This window comes from Physeter macrocephalus, chromosome 16 (genome assembly GCF_002837175.3).
Source record: "Physeter macrocephalus isolate SW-GA chromosome 16, ASM283717v5, whole genome shotgun sequence".
Taxonomy (NCBI): Eukaryota; Metazoa; Chordata; class Mammalia; order Artiodactyla; family Physeteridae; genus Physeter; species Physeter macrocephalus.
The window spans coordinates 74,389,603-74,405,527 of record NC_041229.1 but is presented as its reverse complement, the minus strand read 5'-3'; the positions used below and the strand labels follow the sequence as shown (position 1 = coordinate 74,405,527).

Here is a 15,925-nt window from a genome sequence, read left to right as displayed (position 1 = left end):
GTGCGTGGACTCCCAATTTATGCCCTCTGTGGAACAGCAAAGTGGGTAAAACCAGGGGTTCAGGAGTTCCACTAGCCCTGAGAGCTTGGATGAGTTCCTTAATCTGTCCAAGCCTCCATTTTCGGATAATAGTGTATCTGGTTTGAAGGTTGTTCCAAGAACCAAATTAAGTGAGATAGATCATGAATGGAAAAATTTCACGCAATGCCTAGCACACAGCTGGATTCAGTAAAACTTAGGCGTAATGCAATCGCCATCGTTATACCGTTGCATGGGGTGAGCATCTCTAATCCTCAACATCATCTCTCAATCCCACTGGCCAGCCGTAAATTATCTACTACCTCCCACACATCCCCCAGAATATCTCAGAATACTGGATAAAATTGAAAAGAGTAATGAAAAGAATCCCTTCCCTCTGATTAGTCCTTTAGACCAGAATTTTTCTAAACAGCAGTACTACTAACACTTGGGACGAGAAAACTCTGTTGTGGGAGGCTGCCCATGCATTGCAGGGTATTAGCAACATCCCTGGCCTCTGCCCACTGGATGCCAGGAACATCCACCCCCCCCACCCCACCCCAGCCCAGTCGTGACAACCAAAAATGTCTATGAACACTGTCAAATGCCTCCTGCCAAAATCTCCCAGGTTTGAGAACCACCACTATTAGAGTCCTCAAAATACCTTCTTGCTCAAAATTATCTTCTTTAATCGAATAACAGAGACTTTCAGGGGGATTCTCACCTCATAATTAGCAACTATTTACCGAGGAAGAATTTATTTCCCCCAAGCAGGGACCAGAATGAAGACAATTAAAGCACCATCCGTAGCCCTTTTCTGTAAGTAAGCACAGAAGTTATTTCTCGCTCTCCTGCCCAAAAGTACGTCCCCTAAGACAGAAGAGATAGCTAACACACGGTCAAACGCCAAATCGCTTGCTTCCAAAACTGGCACTGAGAAGCACATGGGCAGCTTCCCTACAGAGCGTCTCTGGGCGTCTCTTGATCACCGCTCTCCGCTGCAGTGCAAGGTCACAGCGTCCCTGAGGCACTGCAGCAGGGCTCCCTGCAGCCTCAAGCCTCCTGCAACATCCCTTGCCACCACTGGGCGGCAGAGGCGTGCTTCCCAGCACACTGCGCCTTCAGGTCGGCCAGCAACGGAACGATGGGCCGTGTCATCGGCTAGCTCTGCGGCCCAGCAACCCTGAACAAAGAACAGCGATAAGAATCGTGCTGAATTGGAAGCTGTTCGAATGAGATTCTCTTTACGCGGGCAATTATGAATAAATGAAAGCACGTGAAAGACTAGGGAGAAAAGGAATCACTGAATTAAGGTTCTCATGAAAATTAAGCCATTCCAGAAACAGAAATGATATTTATGCACTTCCCATTTTAAATGACCCAGCGAGCTCCTAATTTCAAAGAACAGTCGTTGGTCTTACTTGGCAGGGCATGGCTTAGCCCTTCAACATTACAAATACCTGGAGGGTTGAACGCCCCTAAGGAGGACAGCTTCTCTCACAATCTACACCTGAGAAATGTGTGGCAAGCTCAGCCTCCACCGTGGACGGAGCCAGGGCTTTTGCCCACGGCCGGAGCAGGTACAGGGTCCTGGCATCTGAATGATGAGGTAGGGCCCCCAGGCAGTATGTCCCTAACAGAGCTGAGGGGCCATGGGATAAACCCCTCCCTGCTATGAGTGAAGGTCATAATGGCGTGGGAATCTACCCCCCTCTCCTGGGACAAGCTACCCACTATCACAGGGTACGGTGGTTATGGGGTTGTAAGGGGGAGGGTGAGCCTGGAAGGTCATTTATGGAACACTGCCCTGGGGAAGGGAGTTTTTCCATTTCCTAAACAAGCCTCTCTCAGTATGGCCACTTGGGAGGCAGCCTGGGACATCACTGTCTGGACTCCGGTCTTGTCCAGCAGAGCAGTGGGGCTACAAAGCTACCCATGTCTCTGTAAGTCAGGCCATCATCCCCTTTTCCAAGACACCCCAGGATCCCAAAGGATCAATACTTACACAAAGGATACCTGGCCCCGGTCAAGTGCAGATAACCCAGGGAAGGGCAGATGGAGGGGCTCCACTAAGAGAGGGGAAAGGATTGATACCTCCATTTTCAACAAACAAACAAAACATTTTAAAGCACTGGCTAAGAATGAAATAAGATCTGCCCACCCTGTCCATATGTTTCCAGGGAATAGAGTGAAAAATGTCCATTGTCTCTCTCTGCTCAGAGCTTGCACCGTTTTCATGGTTTATACCAGTCGACAAGTTGCTTAGCTGTATAATGTCTTCACTCTGGCTTTCATGTTCCCTGGGATATTGTGAGCCAGGCAAAAAATTCCACAAAACCAGGGGGGCCTGGCCCAGTCATTGTGCTCAGCTTGCTGTAAAAAAATACACACACACTATATATATGTGTGTATATATATATATGTGTGTGTACACATACATATACATATATATTCTCCAACTACAAAATAAACACACATCCCTGATAGAAAATGTAGAAAAAAAAGAATGGCCCCAAGTTTACCAGTTAACATTTTGCGTATCACCTTCCTATATGTTTTCTAGCCAGCACATATTGTTTGTAAAAATGAAATTATACTATAAATTGGTATCCTGCTTTTACATTTAACATGATCTGCTGACGATTTCCCTATGTTTAATGAATATTCACTTTTAAAGACTATAGAATACTTCATCCTTTGGATGCACTATAATTTATCTGAACCATGGAATTATTGAATTTTTGTTACACGTCTAAGTGTTTCCGGTGTTTTCCTAGCTTGTAAATGTGACTGCAATGAACAAACTCGAATAGTCCTTACCTGTGTCTCTGATTTTCCTCTAACAATAGATCCCCAGAAGTGGAATTACTAAGTCAAACTACTGTTTAAACGAGCTTTCTTTTAAACCCACAGAATCTCAGCTAAAAACATCAGTTAGGGAACAACTGGACAGATGTCACTCTGCCAGGGCTGATAGAATAGAACCTTCAGGAACCCTGGATGAGCAGAGAATCAGGGGTCATGAGACCCAAATCCTTGCGCTGGCTCTACCTTGAGACTTGGGGCCTGGTACTTCCACCCTCTAAGGCTTAGAGTCCACTTTGTCACCTGTGAAATAGTGATCATGTCACCTGCCCCTTGGGACGTATAGAGCTCTTATTAGGAATAGCAGAGACATCATTTAGGAAGCTGCTTTGTAGACTGAGGAGCATTTAACATGGTGGTTAGGACCATGGCCTCGGGAGGCAGGCAAACTTGGGGTCAAATCTAAGGTCTACCGCAGAACTAGCTTTATAAACTTGAGCTCCAGATTTTTCCCCTGTAAAATGGAAATAATAATTAAACCATACGTTGGCTTCTTGTCCATTTAACATTGGTAATATGAGTTAAAGGGTTTAACATGGTGCTTGGTGTGTAGTAAGTAAAGCTGGCTATTATTATTAAGGTGCTGCACACATATTAGTGGATATCGTTAACAGAGGAGAACGTGTTTCTGAACTCCTGTCCCTCGCGAGGAACAGCTGTGGGACACACGTGATCCCTGAGGGAAGTGCCCAGGGAAGCTTTCTTGGAGGCTGGATCGAGGCAACAGCTCTCTTTGAAAGAGGTACTCCCTTGGAAAGTAACTTCCGCCCCAGACACAATCTGGGAAGGACAGGCAGGCCACTGGGGCGACCTTGAGGTTTTTCTCCATTCCAGCCCCACATCCTAGAAAATGCACTTTGCCAAAATGACATTTTTGGGAATCCATTCCAGCAGCAGATTATTGGTTGTGAATCTGAGAACAGCTACCTTAAGTGGGGTATCTGAGTGGGGTTCTCTCAGACAGCAGCTTTGCAGAGGTGACCCTGAGTTGGTAGGGACTGCAGGGCAAAGAAGGCGGGCACTCCATTCCAAACATGGTTAAGGGCAGCTTAATGAAGGGATGTGGGCAAACACCAACCTGGTGGTTCTTACCCTTGGGTGCAGCTGGGGAACTGTAAAAATAGATTCCTAGGCTCCATCCCCAGAGAGTCCAATTTAACTGGTCTGGGCTGGACCCTAAGTGATGTCTTGATTTGCTACTTCCCCAGGTGATTCTACTATGTAGCAGCTTGGGCTGAGAACCACTGTGCTAAGTTAAGAATCTGTCCACATGGAGATTGTAAAGATGAGGGCACTGAGGCCCAGAGAGTCTAGAGGCACTTACTCTTGGTCACTCTACTAGTGGGCCGCACACCTGGGAACCCCACAAATCCTCATCCTCCCATTCCTGAGCACTCAGGTGCACTGGGTTTGAATTTCATGGGCGCATGTCTCCAGTTTTACCTTTCCTGCAGTCTCATTCAAAGCCTCTCAAGGTGGAGGCTGGACACGTTGTGTGCACACATGCACATGTGTGTAAAAATACTCCAGTGTGAATTACTGCCTTTAGGAATGTGCATCTCTCTGGGGTGTGGGAGGGATGGATCATCTTTCTCTCTTACACACTCAAAGCATTTAAGTAACTTCCTAGTTCTGCAGTGTGCAGGCTGTCAGGGAAAAAGTGCTGGTTTGGGGGACCAACGCTAAAAGCCAATCATACAGAAACCACAGGATCCTGACTTCAGCCAGATCCAGCTTAAAGGGAATAACAGCTCCGCTGGGGAGAGAAGAAACTACTTGCTTATTGGTGTCCATGAAAATGATCAGCACCTTCAAAGGCAACTGATACTAGCACCTTCTATTTGTATGCTTTTCCAACTACGATCATATCCTCCGTTTCTTTTCTCCTTACAGAGGTAAGTAGGATGAAGAATGTTGTTAGTAGTTCTATTTTTCAAATGAGGAAAACTGAGATCCAGAGAGGAGAAGTTACCTGACACAAACACATGTACCATCAGGGGCAAAAAGTCTTACAGACCAGAAGCCTCGCCAGCCACTCTGCTGTGCTCTTTCTCACCGTCAACGCTCTTGCCCTTGACCCAACAAGCTGACAGTTCTCCCAGGTCCTCAAGTCCCAGTGGATTTCAGGCCCAAACCAGCCTTCCCCCAGACACGCGCCTTGCCTCCCTGGGCAGCCTTCCCCTCTTCTATGTTAGGTCTTTGGCATTATGCACCTTTCTATCACAGGTCCTCAGTTTAAGTGTCTCTTCTCATGTTTACCTCATGCACTGGGCAGCATTTTGTGAAGTGTGGACCCAGGATCACAAGCATCACTCCCCTAGACGCTAGACCCCATTGCTTGACAAGTTGTACCGTGCATATGAGTCACCTGAGGACGTGACCGCAGCCAAATCTAGTAAATCAGACGATTTGGTGGACTTGTAATTCTACATTTTAAACGAACACTCCAGCTATTCATGAGCAAACAAAAATTTGATTACCCCTCCCTAGGCTATGAGTTCCTTAAATATTAGAATTAAGTATATTTGATGTTGGTTTTAACCTCTGTGCCTCCAGCACCTAGCATAAAACCTGGCAAACATAATATGTGCTCAATTCATCTTCATTGAATGAATGAATAGTTCACCTAGTGTAGGTATATCCAAACTTACCTAATAAAAGTTTGGTTTTATCTTTGCATTCTGGCGTGTTCCAAGGGTTGTTGCAGGAGCCCCAGGGCAGCACAGACACAAAGGAGGCAAACAGGTAGAAAAGTGTGTAGCAAATAATCACATTGTAGTATATGGCTATTAGGACGGAGATGATCAGCATTGCGATGCCACAGCCTGTGGAAGCAGAAGTTCCAGGGATTCATTTCCTCCAAATCCTGTGGAATCCTTACAGTTGGGCACAGGGTGGGGACCTAGGTCTTGGCTCTCTCTTACAGATGGATACACTAATAGTGGAATAGACTCTGTGTCTACCAGGGACACTGAGGCATTCTGCCAGGAACGGAACAGTGCCAGAGGTGATCTTGGGCCATTCTCCAGAGGGCCCCAGTGGTGAAACTGATCAAACAGAGAAGGAAGGAGTGGGTTCTCCTGATCACAGAAGCAGGTCTCCCTCCCCGGGGCCACGTGGTGCCACAGAGGGCAGGGGAGGGCTGAGAGAGCTGGAAGGCAGGGGGGGACTCACCTTGTAGGGCTGGGATGGCCTTCCACACAGACACCGGCCCCTGGCTGGCGAACTGGCCCAGAGACACCTCTAGGAAGAAGATGGGCAGCCCTGCCAGAGCCAGCATCATCAGGTAAGGGATGAGGAAAGCACCTTGGAAAGAGAGAGTGGGAGGTGAGAGCCCAGGGAGGCCCAGGCCAGCTGGCTCCACCTTCCCCCTCAGGGAGGAAGCTCCCTTGCCTTCTCTAGGAAGCTTTCAATATTCCAGGTACCCAGGACATTTAAGAGCCCTCCTCTAAAAAGTACAAGGGTACCCTGCAAACACATTCTTTTTTTCAGTTCCCCACTGGATGGGTCACTATTGGTTGCGTACTGGGTGAGTTTTATTTTCTCTTCTTTTCTCTTTCTTATTCTAGTACCTCAATGTCCCCAAATTAAGCTCTTCTAATGTTCAACAAATCCACACCTTTGATTCACTACTTGAGTCAGATTTGGTGAAATCTCATTGGCGCCTCAGCCCTCCAAAACCTTAAAATCTTCTAAGCTAGGACTCCAGGAGCCCTCAACTTGTTACCTGCATACCTCTGCCAACCAGGGTTGGACCTGCTCTGCCAGACGGGGGGCAGGGACATCCCTTTGCCCACTGCCTCAGCCATCACACACATCTCAACGTCCTTCTCCACATTAAAAGTCCCTTCCATCCTTCAAGGTCAACTCAAATGCTTCCTCCTTCAGGAAGCCTCCTTTCTCTGTCCTCCCGCGTACCTCTCCCCAGGCGCTAAGCACTTGACACTATGTGGGTGTCTTATCTAGACCGAGGGCCCCTGATGTTGATCCTTCATGTCTATTCCCCAGAATGCCCAGTCTAGGGCACCAGTAGCTGGCAGGCCTCCGCAGACTTCCTGAGGGTTCTCTGGGGTTCTTTATCCTCAAGGATTCTTTGAGGTTGTTTGGTAGAGGCTTGGGGAATAGCCATGATCTTTGGACAAGGGAGTGCTGTTGCAGAATCAGAACCAATTCAGGACTCGAGATGCCAGAGCCCAGAACACAGGGCTCCACTGAAGGAAAGCTGATCTTTCTCTAGTCTCTTCCTCCTGCTGGAAGGGCCTTTCCTGTCGGGGCAAAACCAGGGCTCTTGCTTTAAACCAGGGCTCTTGCTTTATCCTCTCCTGAATGGGTTTTCGAGAAAGATGTAGATTGCGCAGTCTTTCTCTTTTGCTCCTGGGAGGGAGGAAGCGAGCTCTCCACCCGCGCGAAGGGGCCCGGAGCCGCAGTGCGGAAGAGGTTGCCTACCCTCCCAGCGTCCGACTCCCTGAGCAGCCCAAAACTTCGCAGATTGCAGATCGCAGATCCCGGGCGAGCAAAGCACGGACCCTTTTGACTTGTCCAGCAGAGAGAGCAGCAGGGCTGCAAAGCTGCCGCGCTCCCTGGACTGGAACTCCCTTCCCACCCTCATCCTGAGTGCCCGCCCCCTTTCCTGGTACTGTAAAGCTTAACACGGCACCCTGGTCTGGGGACTCCCTGCAGAGAACCAAGGGGTAACACGGCTGGGGCGCCCGTATGTGTGTGGCCAGCATGCGTTCTTCTGTTTCCGGGGCACCCCTGATTGCGAACGCTCTGCTCTCCTCATAAATACTTGTCAACGTGTCCTAATTTGGAATTAGGGGGAGGGGTATTAACATATTTTCCCGTTTTCATCATCACGTGGTGCTGCTTCTGTCCCTTGTCCCTGTACCTGGAGCGCACCGAGAGACCAAAATCAGAAAACAAAACCAACCAACCAAACAAACAAAACTTAAGCTGCCCAACCCGATGGGGTGAGGGGCGCAGCTCTGGTCTCCTTGGTCCAGTTGAGAAGCTGTGAAAGGGAATCCTAGGTGCAAATTCCTATTCCTAGAGGGGTTTGACTTGTCAGTTTAGCCCCGCCTTGCAAAGGGGACCGTGAATGTGCAGGGTCCCTCCTCAGTGGGTACGGGAGAGGATCCTAGAGGCCTAACTGGCGTCCTCCCCATTTTAGAAACGGTTTTCCTTCCACCCAGTGAGGACAAATGAAACGGAAACCGTTTTTGCAAAACGATTTTTGTTAAAGTCAGAATATGCCCTGCTTGTGCCCATGAGGATGTGTGTGTGGGGGTGCTTCTAATGGATTTTCAACAGCACAACCCCCAGCCCCTCTGTTCTCCCCGCTCCTGGTTCGCCGTTAAAGTCAGAATATGCCCTGCTTGTGCCCATGAGCATGTGTGTGGGTGGGGTGCTTCTAATAGATTTTCAACAGCACAACCCCCAGCCCCTCTGTTCTCCCCGCTCCTGGTTCGCCTGCATCCTGCGTTCCGCACGACCCAAGCGCCCATTCCCAAAGTCTCCTATGTAGGCTCGGATTTCCAGGTTATGATCTTAAAACCTCCTTAATTCAGTGTCCAGGACCGCACAGCTCCTGGCTCTAAAGTTGTTTAAGTGCGGGGAGTGTGTCGGGTACCGAAATACTTGTGGGCTAGATTAGGATTTGAACTTCCCTGCATCAATGCTCAGTTGAATCGGGGCCCAGCCCCCCAGGCTGGACCAGTGAGGAAGCGTGGGGACCCATCTCTTCTCTGAGCTCCAGCTCCAGATAAAAGCCTCCTGGATCTAGTGCCAACCTCTTTCAATAGCTCCTGCCCTCCGGTTTCACACGGATGCCCACAGGGGACGAACTGGAGTGTGAAGAGGCTGCTCTGAGCCTCCCCTCTCAGCCTCGGTCCCCGTCCCGGGGCTCTGCGTCACCCCCCAACCCACAAGTGCCCGCCCCACCCCGCCGCAGGCGGAAAGAGCGGAAAAGCCATACCTCCCCCGTTCTGGAAGGCCAGGTAGGGAAACCTCCAGACATTGCCCAGCCCTACTGCGTACCCCACCATGGACAGGATGAAGTCCAGTTTGCTGGACCAGTTCCCTCGGGCCTTATTCTCATCCCCTTGTTCGTCCTCCTGGGGGCGGAAAAGCACATGGTCGGACACCAGCCCCGGGGAAGGTCCGCAAGCAGGCCCCATTCCGCCCCTCCCCCACTGCTGAGTATCCTTCCCAGCAAGCAGGCCCCCACTTTTCAACCGAGGATGCATCGGCAAGCAGGGCCCTGACCCTTCAACCCTGCAGAGAGTCTTTCAGCAGGAGGCTCCCAATTCTGAAGAGCCATCTTAAATAGACTCCTGAACCCCTCTTTCCCAAATCCTGCAGTCAAATCATACCAGCAAGCAGCCTTCCCCAAACCTTGAACTGTAGGTTGATTGCAAGCAGGTCCCTCCATCCCCAACCCATGACCAAGAGTTCATTTGGCAAGCAGGCCCCCAATATCATGCCTCGAGTCCCCAGCAAGCAGGCCCCTAACCAACCCCTCCTCCCAAAATTCCTCACACCCCTTAACTCAGCCCTTTCTTTTTTTGGACCCCATGCTAAGGCCAGAAGGAGAGCTGCAATGCCTGAAGCCAGCCAGAGCCCCTGACTCACTTTCTCTAAAGCCTATGGGCAGGACCTGCCTGGTCAGCTCATTGAAGGGGGCACCTTTCAGCAGTGGGGCAAGGGAGGTGGGAAGGAGAGAGACGCGGGGGTGAAACAACAGGGAGAATGGAGAAACAGACATGCAAAGAGACAGGACATTAAAAATCTTGAGTTCTGGTCTAAACTTTATCATCCCATCTGGATAACCCCAGGCAAGCCACTGGCCCTTGCTGAGCTTCTGTGTCCCCATCTGTAAACTGAGGGGCTCAGAATCACTGTCCCCTAAGGCACCCCCCGCCAGCTCCCGAAGTCTGTTGATCTTTGGAGCTCACCTCTCCAAGCTCACGCTAAGATGCTTTCTTGGGGCAGTCCCTGGTTCTGGAATGCCTCACTGGAAAGCAGAAAAAACTGTAGGTGAAGCCACCTCCGATAAACTCGGGAACTGTTCAGGACACCTGGACACCACACAAAGCTGCCAGGGACCCGAGCCACTGCACAGCTTCCACCTCCTCAGTCACCCTCCACCTCATTCTAGCAACCTGGCACGTCCACACTGTTCCACAGGCCATGGAGGGTAAAGAAGCAGCTGCCAAAATGGGAAGGAAGTCTTGGGGAGAGAAGAGGAGGGCCGAGGTGGGCGTCAGAAAGGCGAGAATCAGAAAGATGGGCAGAGCTGAAACTAGGCAAAGGCAGGGCTTGATCTATACTGAACATCTTTAATATCCTCACTACACTCCTCCCCACACAGACCACCTCCAGCCACCCCCCCACTTCAATTCTTCGGGGGCTACGAAGGGTGGGGATTCCAGCTCCTTTTGCCGCAGTGCGGAGGTTAAGCAAGGCATGCGGAACAAATTTTCTGCCTCTACCTGAGGTCACACTCTTGGGCACATGCTGTCACTGGCTGTTAATGCACACAGCCAAACGCTCCAGAGGTGGACCTCAAAAGCAAAGGAGGGCGGGAAAGCCTAAGTTTATGTCCATTTCTAGTTATTGTAACAGCTGAGCTCTTGCTGTGTGTGTGTGTGTGTGTGTGTGTGTGTGTGTGTGTGTGTGTACAAACACTAGAGTAACTAAGAAGGGCTATACACACCCTAGATCTCACACAGGCAGATGTTCTGGTTCAAGAGCCCACCACTGGCTACACACGCTTAGCCCTTGAGCCCAGGGGAGGAGAGGAGATAGCAGTAGAGGCAGGCAATGGGAAAGGAAGAGCGAAAGTATGTGAAAGGGGATGGAGGAAATAAATCAGGGAAGGAGGGAGAGAAACTGGAAGGAGATGGAAGAAGACAAAAGTCCATATGGGAAGGGGGCCACCAGGAAGAGCTGCCTCATCCCTGACTCAGGACTGGGGTTTGCTTTGTGGGCTTTTCATGCCTCTGGTTGAGCGTAAAGGATCAAATGCACAGGTGAATCCAGGTTTTTGGGGCCTGAGGCTCATACAATTGAGAGAGGTACTCTAAGAAAAAATATATATATACAAAATTAGGTACCAGGTTTTGGAAAATATAGGCTCTGAGGCTTAAACTTCAGTACTGGCCTCATGTAAGCCACCTCTCATCAAATGAGTTCTCATGTGATAAATGTAATTCGCAGTGCAAAGCCTACAGGACTTAAATGATTATTCCCCCGGGTTTTTCCTTTGTATTTTCTTCTCCTTTTTTAAATTAAGAATTGTTTGGGAAAAAAAAAAAGACCCAGTCATTAGCAAGAGGGGGAGTCCTGTCTGCAGAAAGGGGTAAAAATCTAAATGCCTCAACTGCTTAATGAGTCTGCACCTGGATTTCCGCTACGCCTGAGGCTGGGAAGGGGCAGGTAGCGCAGGTCCTGAGGTCGCAATTCCTCTGGCAGCTTAGCTGCAGCCCTCGCGCCCTGAACTAGTGACCCCAGCGCAGTGCGAGTTTCCGAATCCCCAAAGCTGCCTCCCGCATCCATCACCTGGCACTGCCATCCGGTCTCCCCATCAGCACACGTGCACCCGCTTCGGCCTGGCTCGCCTCTCGCGCGGCTGGGGAGCAGGAGGCGGCGCGGCTCGAGGGCGCCCTGCTTACCTGGGCGGCAGAGGTGGACACGCTGCCCGGGAGCACGGATGTGATTCCATCCGTGCCCAGCACCACGGTGCTCTGGCTCATATTCACCCAGCCTACGGCCGGGGTATTGTTCCGCTCCAGGGTGCCCTTGCCCACGCTCACGTTCGCATCCCCCTCCGGAATCTTACAATGCAGCGCGTTGCCGGGCCCGGCGCCCCCTGAAGGAGGGGCGGCCTGCGCGCCGTGCGCCTCGCTCAAGTCCCGCAGAGCCGCCGAGGCCGCCGGCGCCCGCGGGCTACCGAGTTTGCAAGCCCCTACTCCCGGCCGCTCGGCCTCGCAGTCTCGCGCGTCGGGGAAATGGAAAGTTTGGGCGCCGGTGGAAGAGGACCTTGGCACACGCGGCGGCGGCGCGGCAGCGGCCGCGGTAAGCCCCTGCTCCGGGCTCGTCCTGGGTGCGCACGAGCCATCGTGGTGGCCCAGCGCCACCGCCGCCTCCAGGCTGTTGGCTGGTTGTTTATTCATTTCCTTGGGAGCACCGCAATCCTGCAAACATAATGTGAAGCAAAAAAAAAAAAAGTCACGGCAGCTTTAAAAATACCTGTATCTACATATAGAGACGTTCACAACTCAGGTCCAGACATAATATCTAGGCAACAAATTGGAATCTGGATTTTTTTTTTCCTTCTCCAAGAAAAACTGTAATTATTTCTCAGTCTGTCCGTCTTGTGGATAACTGGATGACATAAAGAAACTAATATTCTCCTACCTGATAGAAGGTGAACTAAGAAAAGATGCAGAAATGTTTTTTGGAGGAGGGCGAAGTGGAGGGCAGAAATAACCCTACAGCCATGAGGTCCCTGCCCTCTTTGGATTTCACATCACGACTGTAGGGTGCCCACGTTCCCATCACCATTGTAGAAAGATTCTTTAATTTTCCGCCCCATTTCCTTTGTCATTCAACAATGCACATTGCTTTTTTTTTTTTTAATAAGCGATAAACAAGCTGCGGCCACAAAAGCTGATGCCCTGGCACCTGCGAGTATTTGAGGCCAAATCGGTTGTGCGAATCCCAGCGCTCCAAAACCCACCCCCGCCCGCCAGGTAGCAAAAGCAAGAATAAGGATAACGACCAAAATAACAGTAACAACAACCCCACAAGAACAGTAATAAACCAGATTTCAAACACAAGGTAGTAACTGGATTTATCTTACACAACCTACATTCATGTCTAGATTCCCGGATATGTAAAAGAACGTGAGAAGTTTTTTGGTCCTTCCACTCCCCAAGAATAACTATTCACAAGAGTTTAGTATCCATGCCCCTACACTGGCTTGGGAACCAAAACTCACGACTAATTTTCATTTGCTTTCTCCCAATTGAGGTTCAAATGAAAATAACTGCCAGCGGTGTTTTTTCCATCCACTTTCTCCCCTCGTGTTATCTTTCAGGGCTTTGTAAATATTAGTTCCAATAATTACTATTATACTGTAAGGATAATCATATTACCTTCACCTCAACCACACACCTCTGGTCTAACCTTCTTTCACAAACGCACAGATCAGAACTCTTTAATCTGCACCAAATCTAAGTTAATCTGCACCAAATCTAAGTATCTCAGTTCTAGCCAGCTTTCTTATCTCAATAGCCTCTAGGACCCACAGCGGCTCTCTTCAGTACCGGCACCTGGCTTTTCAGCACCAAGGACAGTTCCCAGAATAGCGGGGTTAGGCGACACCTCCAACCTCTCAGCTCCACAGCCCCGGAAACCTCTTTCCGACCCCAGGTGATGCTCACGAGTACAATGTGAGCTCCCTTCGCCTTCCAGAATGCACAGAACATTTCAAAAAGAAATATCCGAAACGAATCTGCCCTTCCTACCCTCGCAGCCCCCTCTCCTCTTAAAAGAACAAAAGCAAACACTCACCATGTCTGAAACGGGCAATAGATTGAAGGCAGAGAGTGAAACCAGCTACTGACAAGACTGGGTTCGGCTCCAGCAAGACAGGCGCTTTCTATATCTCCTTGGGAAAGGCCAGGTTTGCGTCAGTGCAAAGCAAGGTGCCCTTCGTTTGACATTTTCTTGATAAGACAAGTTTGATAAATCATTACCTCCTTGGATTCGAGTTTTAAAGGGACAACAGCCGAGAGTACGCTGGCCAGTTGTCACTCGGTCAGGAGGGGGCTGAGTGTTTGGCGTGACTCATGTGGGTCTGATTACTAAACCGAAGCCGGCGGGAGGGAAAGATAGAAGTTTGCCTCCTCCTAATTAAGGGAAACATGGGAGGGACACGTCCCACTGCACCCAAGCCGAGGCGCAGCCGCCAAAGGAGCGCTTTGGGCTGCTGAGGTGGGCGCAGAGGAAGGAGTTAAATCGCTGTCATATTTCCCTCTTGCTCTTCGGCTAGATCCTGTTGCCACCTCTCCAAACCTGCAGGCAGCGGATTCTGCAATATTACTATAAAGAGATCGAGGGTCTCACGAAGCGACACAGTTCTGCAGTGGCTGTACACACGGTTCCTGCGTTTATAAGGCTGTACCAACCTTGCGTGTAGGACTTCAGATGCCCACAGCCCACCCTCCCAGCCAACCAGTGTTGGAGAGATCCTACGTTTTCGCTTAAGAATTGAGGTCTAGTGTTTGCATTTCTATTTTATCTCCGTTAACACAAGAGAAATCCCTGAGTAAAATTAGGACTATTCTCATTGTATGTTTTAAGCTCCTCTGAAAATTTTATAAATAAAAAGGAAATTATTTCCAACACTGACCTGGATCTTAGGTCACTTTCAAAGTCAAAGGAAACCCATTCTTTCTTCCTAGCCCTCTCAATAAAAATTCACCAGAGCCAGGAATGATTTGGACGCACAAGGTGTTATAGACCCTCCAAATCACCATCTGCTGCAACCAGGCGGCAGGGCTGGCCCTCCGAGATGCCACCAGAGGACGGTCTACTGCTCTGTGGCTGGGCTGGAGGTGGCCGTGGCGATAGAAAGATGGACTTTGCTGCTGGTACAAAGCAATGGTTACAATCATTAGAAAGGGAAAACACCTTTACATAGGTGTCGTTTGGAGCCTAGCAGGGGATTCGTATCCAAACGCTTCCCTTCTCTCCTTTCTGGCCGGGCTCGTTCAGGGAACTCCAGACCTCGGAAATGGGGAGCTACGGAAAGCACTTTGTCCCTTCCCTGCTGCCCGCAGCCGTGCCAACTGCCTCGGGGTCGGCTCCGTCACACTCGACTGGGCCGTCCCCACGCGGCGGGAGGACAATGCTGCGGCGGCCGCAGGCGAGGCTGCGGCGGCAGATTGCGGTGGGCGCCCAGAGAACTACTGCCGGGCCCCTCCCGCCTCCTTCCGAGCCGCGCGAACGCACGCGGATGCCTCAGCTCACTGACTCTGCCCCCTGGCCCCTCCGGGAGCAGCCGGGTAGGGACCCACGGTCTGCATGATTATGGAAGAAGGACAGGTTCCCTGAAGAGACGTTCCTTGTGAGCTTCCTTGAGGGCTTCAGGCCGCTTTTTATTGTAGCTTTGATTTAATATTTATTAAGCTCTCAATATTGAACAATCGTGCAAGGGCTTTCCATGAATTACCCCATCTAGCCTTAACAACAACCTTTGACAAACTCCCAGTTTGAAAGCTGGAGAAACTCAGGCTCAGAAAGTCGCGTTCGAACCCTGGAGAATCTCCCAAACCCTCCCACAGGGCCGTCTGGGGGCCGATCGCGCTCTCCCTAGAGGACCGCTGTAAGGCAAAGCCAGCGAGGTCGGGAGCGGGGAGGAAGGGAGATGGGGTGGGACTTTGGTGGGCTCTCGCTGGGGGAGGTCAGGAGAGAAGGCGGGACCAGGAATCCCACAGGGGCGCTTGCTTCGGCCCTGGTGGGCTCTCGGAAACACCCTGGACTCTGGGAGCCACGGGGAAAGCCGAGGGGCTCTGCTGGGCGCTTCTTCGGAAACAGTCCCCAGTTTCCAAGGAGCCAAACCAGGATGCGAGAACTGTAAAGGGCAGGCCTGGCAGCCCCCCCCCGACTTCCGCGCCAGGAGGCGCGCCCCTAGGTCAGGGTAGGCCTCCCTCGGCGGGCCCTGAGCCGACTTCCAAGAGGGAGTCACGACTTCGAAAGTCAGTTTTCGCAGTTTGCATTTGAGCCGCCAGCGCCGAGTGCCCGGCGCCAGCGGAGCGTCCAGCCAGCGCACCGACGCTCCGGGGCTCACTGACGTCCCTGCCCGGGCTGGAGCGAGAAGGAGTGCGCAGAGGCGGTGGAGTTCTGCTGTCCTCGCCGCCCCGCGTCCCGGCTCAGCCCCCCGGGTCTGACGTTTCTCCCGCAGGCCCTCCCTCGCCAAGTGCGCACTCGGTTCCCGCCTGGGGCCCGACGTGCGTCAGGTCCTTCGAAGGCGGTT

The 15,925-nt window shown here is 51.1% G+C and overlaps 1 protein-coding gene across 1 annotated transcript in view; it reads right to left on the bottom strand.

Annotated features, from left to right (window-relative positions):
* SLC6A5 (solute carrier family 6 member 5) overlaps positions 1 to 14,564 on the bottom strand; it is a 53,970-nt gene extending 39,406 nt beyond the window's left edge. Inside the window, exons 1-6 of the mRNA XM_007122979.3 lie at positions 14,424 to 14,564; positions 13,212 to 13,352; positions 11,556 to 12,077; positions 8,858 to 8,996; positions 6,058 to 6,189; positions 5,535 to 5,708 (exon numbers count right to left, since the gene is read on the bottom strand). Of these exons, the coding sequence (XP_007123041.2) occupies positions 5,535 to 5,708; positions 6,058 to 6,189; positions 8,858 to 8,996; positions 11,556 to 12,077; positions 13,212 to 13,352; positions 14,424 to 14,564 (1,249 nt within the window). The remainder of the gene's footprint in view (positions 1 to 5,534; positions 5,709 to 6,057; positions 6,190 to 8,857; positions 8,997 to 11,555; positions 12,078 to 13,211; positions 13,353 to 14,423) is intronic.
* Between the last annotated feature and the right edge of the window lie 1,361 nt (positions 14,565 to 15,925).